Here is a 2,907-nt window from a genome sequence, read left to right as displayed (position 1 = left end):
TAATCCGCTTCCCCAGGCCGGGTGTTTCGGGGACGACCCGCCGAGGGGGTGACAAGGCTGTCCCCCAGCAGCCCTGCGTGTGCAGGGACCGGCAGCACTGGAGGTGGGAAGGATGAGGCGGCGTGAATCTGCAAGAATAAAGCTATCGCATAGGGGGGGGCTCAGGATTTCAGTGACCCTGCTCCTGCCTGACAGGATTATCTTTCATACAGCCTGACATGGGCTAGAAGCTGGGGAGACACATAGATGGGGACACCTGTCTCTCTTTCCCACCTTTCTCTTTCCCCCATTTCAGATAGGGCACACCAGAGGGTAATAACACAGACCATGCCAGCATCAGCAGGGCAAGCTACCCACGGGACACACAGCCCTTTTGGGGTATCAGGAGAGCCCCTGTACCCAAGAACGGATGGCACCACTCTCTGATCGCCAGGCACGGGGCCACACACCGCACGGCCTGGAGCCGGCAACCTGGCCTTTTGCCAAGCCAGCAGTGTGGCAAGTTCACTGTCACCGGCCCAGCTGCAACATCCCCAAACCCACTTGCTTGTCCAAGTCACACTGAGCCCCATAACGCCGCAGCACAGCGACATCCCCACGAACTGCAGCAGGGTCACACCCTGAGCTGATGCTCAGGTGGCACTGGGCTCTTTCACCTCTGCATCTCCATACACCAGCTGGAGACATAAATTTTTACGAAATAAGAGAAGTATCTCTTCACCTCCAGCTGTGCAGATGGATGTCCCAGCGCTGTGACGTCAGCTTGTGCCCGTGATGGAGCAGGCAGAGACCTGTGTGCTGGAGAAGACCAAATCCCCACACAAGGTGCTGGAGCCAAGAGGTGACACAACCCGAAGCTCTACCAGCCCCACAGCTCCATCCAGATCCTCTTTCAGGGTGCTGCAGCCCCCCTAACCCTGCCCAAGCTCCTGCACCCACCCACCCTCCTCTTCCTCACTCCTCCCCAGCCACACGTGACCGTCCAGCACCATAAGCCAGCGTCACTGATGCCCGGCCGCTGGGCAGAGTCCGAAACCCCGCAGCCCCCAGGCTGAGCAAGGGGAACTTCCCGGGCGGCCGCTCCTTTTAATTGGTGCTAATTGCTGCGTCTGTTCGTGCTGGCTGGGGAGATGTCATTGTTGAAAGGCACAGAGGGGAAGGCTCGGGGAGATAATCCAGCTTTCAGCCGCTAAGCCCTTTGGAGGCGGGTGACGGAGAAGCTCTTTCAGGTCCCTTCAGAGAGGGCACAAAGCCCGAGAGGGGAAAGGGAGAAAGAAGGGGAGCGAATCAACAGGAAAAACTACTTTCACACGCAGCTCGGGGAAGGGGCTTTGTGCACGGGGCTTGTTGGGGGGGAGCTTGAAGGGACGGTGCTGAGCCCCTGCCTCTTCTTCTCTCCCTCGTTTATCTTTTCAGCCCCATCTGCCCAAAAGGGCAACACAGCTGGGGGTAGGGATGCTTGGGAGTGGGACCCTCACCCTGCAACAGGCAAGGTGCGCAGACAGGCAGAAGATTTGCTCCACCAAAACGAGCCTCCTCAGGTTTAACCCCTTTTTGTGCCATTGCATTGCTTTACCAGAGGGTTCAGCTGTGAGGCGGATCCAGCACTGGGTGTCATCAATGAGGCAGCCATCGGGTCAGGGTCCTCTCCTTGTCCTGGGGGAGTTTCATGTGTTCACCCCCCAGCTGGAGTTCTTGTCCCCCCACCCAGCAGGGTGCAAAGGTGAGTTGTTTTTTTTTCCTGAGTTTTGCTCCAAAATTCATCTTTCAGTGATAAGTGGGAAAACCCAAGGACTGACACATTCCCACAGGGCGTGAGGTGGTTTAAAGTGTCGGCTCCAGCACTTGCTTTGAATCGGCTGTCTTTTTAGCCATTCTTAGAAGAAATCCACTGTAACGTATATATATATATAATTTAAGCCAACAGCTGGGTTCTCAACAAACATCGATCACAAATACTAACAAGTCCCTCTGACCTCTGGCACATCCACTAAGCCTTTCAGGGGCTGATTAATGATACAGCTTTCCCTTGTCTCCATCCTCTTGCCACTCTCCAGGACCTGGGCTCTGGTCCAGGAGGAGCAAGAGGCTGTTCCTCCTCTCCCAGACCTTCACAGGGGCTCTGGCATCCCCCAATCCCATCCCAAATCAGGACAAAAGGCAAAAACCTCCTCTCAGAATCTCACAAAGATTCATGAGCTGGACAGCCAAGCGATGCCAGTTTGATGTTTTGGAAACATTTCCTTTCGTTGATGATATTTTTAGTTCATGGAAACCTTTGCAAGGGTAGAAAAGCTAAAACTGCCACACAAAGCACCACACCAGGCCAAAAGCGAGCAATAAAAATGTTCAATCAAGGTATATCAAGCATCTCCTTAATCTCTGCTAGGTTTTGCTGCCCCAAAGCACATCTCGCAGGGGACATCTCACCACGATTCCCCCTCGTGACCCAGGGACAGCTGCTTTGCTGCCCAAGGGAAGCATCCCACACCCCACATCAAAGTTTGCCAACGAGCTGGAAGACACCAGTGATTTTTCAGAGGGTTTCGGTGATTTGGCTCATGGCTAAACCACCCATCTCTGGCGTGGGCACCCACAGCAGAGACAGTGCAGATGCTTGAGCCTTTCCCAGCCCTCCAACGAGCCGGATGCTCTCCAGCATCTCCCGACAAGCACACTCCATCGCTTCACCTCGGCACCCATCACTTCATCCCTCAATGACTTGTTTGAGGGCTTCAGTCCCAGGGATAAGAAAAAAAATAAAAAAAAGAAAAAAACACTTCCCCAGACACTCGTTGGCCTCGCGGGCGCTGGCCCGTTGCCAGGGCCGGTCGTAGTGGAAGGGCTTGCAGCGGTCACACTCCGGCCCCTCCGTGTTGTGCTTGCAGTCACACACCAGCTTCTGCT

General features: G+C 54.9%; 1 protein-coding gene across 1 annotated transcript in view; it reads right to left on the bottom strand.

The window, feature by feature from the left end:
- Nucleotides 1-2,907, bottom strand: part of LOC104276746 (netrin-3-like) — a gene marked incomplete at both ends in the record, with an annotated part of 12,874 nt that overhangs the window by 9,585 nt on the left and 382 nt on the right. Inside the window, 2 exon segments of the mRNA XM_009873169.1 lie at nucleotides 2,779-2,904; nucleotide 2,907. The exon segment at nucleotide 2,907 is cut by the window's right edge and continues 244 nt beyond it. Of these exon segments, the coding sequence (XP_009871471.1) occupies nucleotides 2,779-2,904; nucleotide 2,907 (127 nt within the window).

The sequence above is a fragment of the Apaloderma vittatum genome, unplaced genomic scaffold (genome assembly GCF_000703405.1).
Source record: "Apaloderma vittatum isolate BGI_N311 unplaced genomic scaffold, ASM70340v1 scaffold31337, whole genome shotgun sequence".
NCBI lineage: Eukaryota > Metazoa > Chordata > Aves > Trogoniformes > Trogonidae > Apaloderma > Apaloderma vittatum.
The sequence above is the reverse complement of the archived record's forward strand: the minus strand, read 5'-3'. Positions and strand labels throughout refer to the sequence as shown.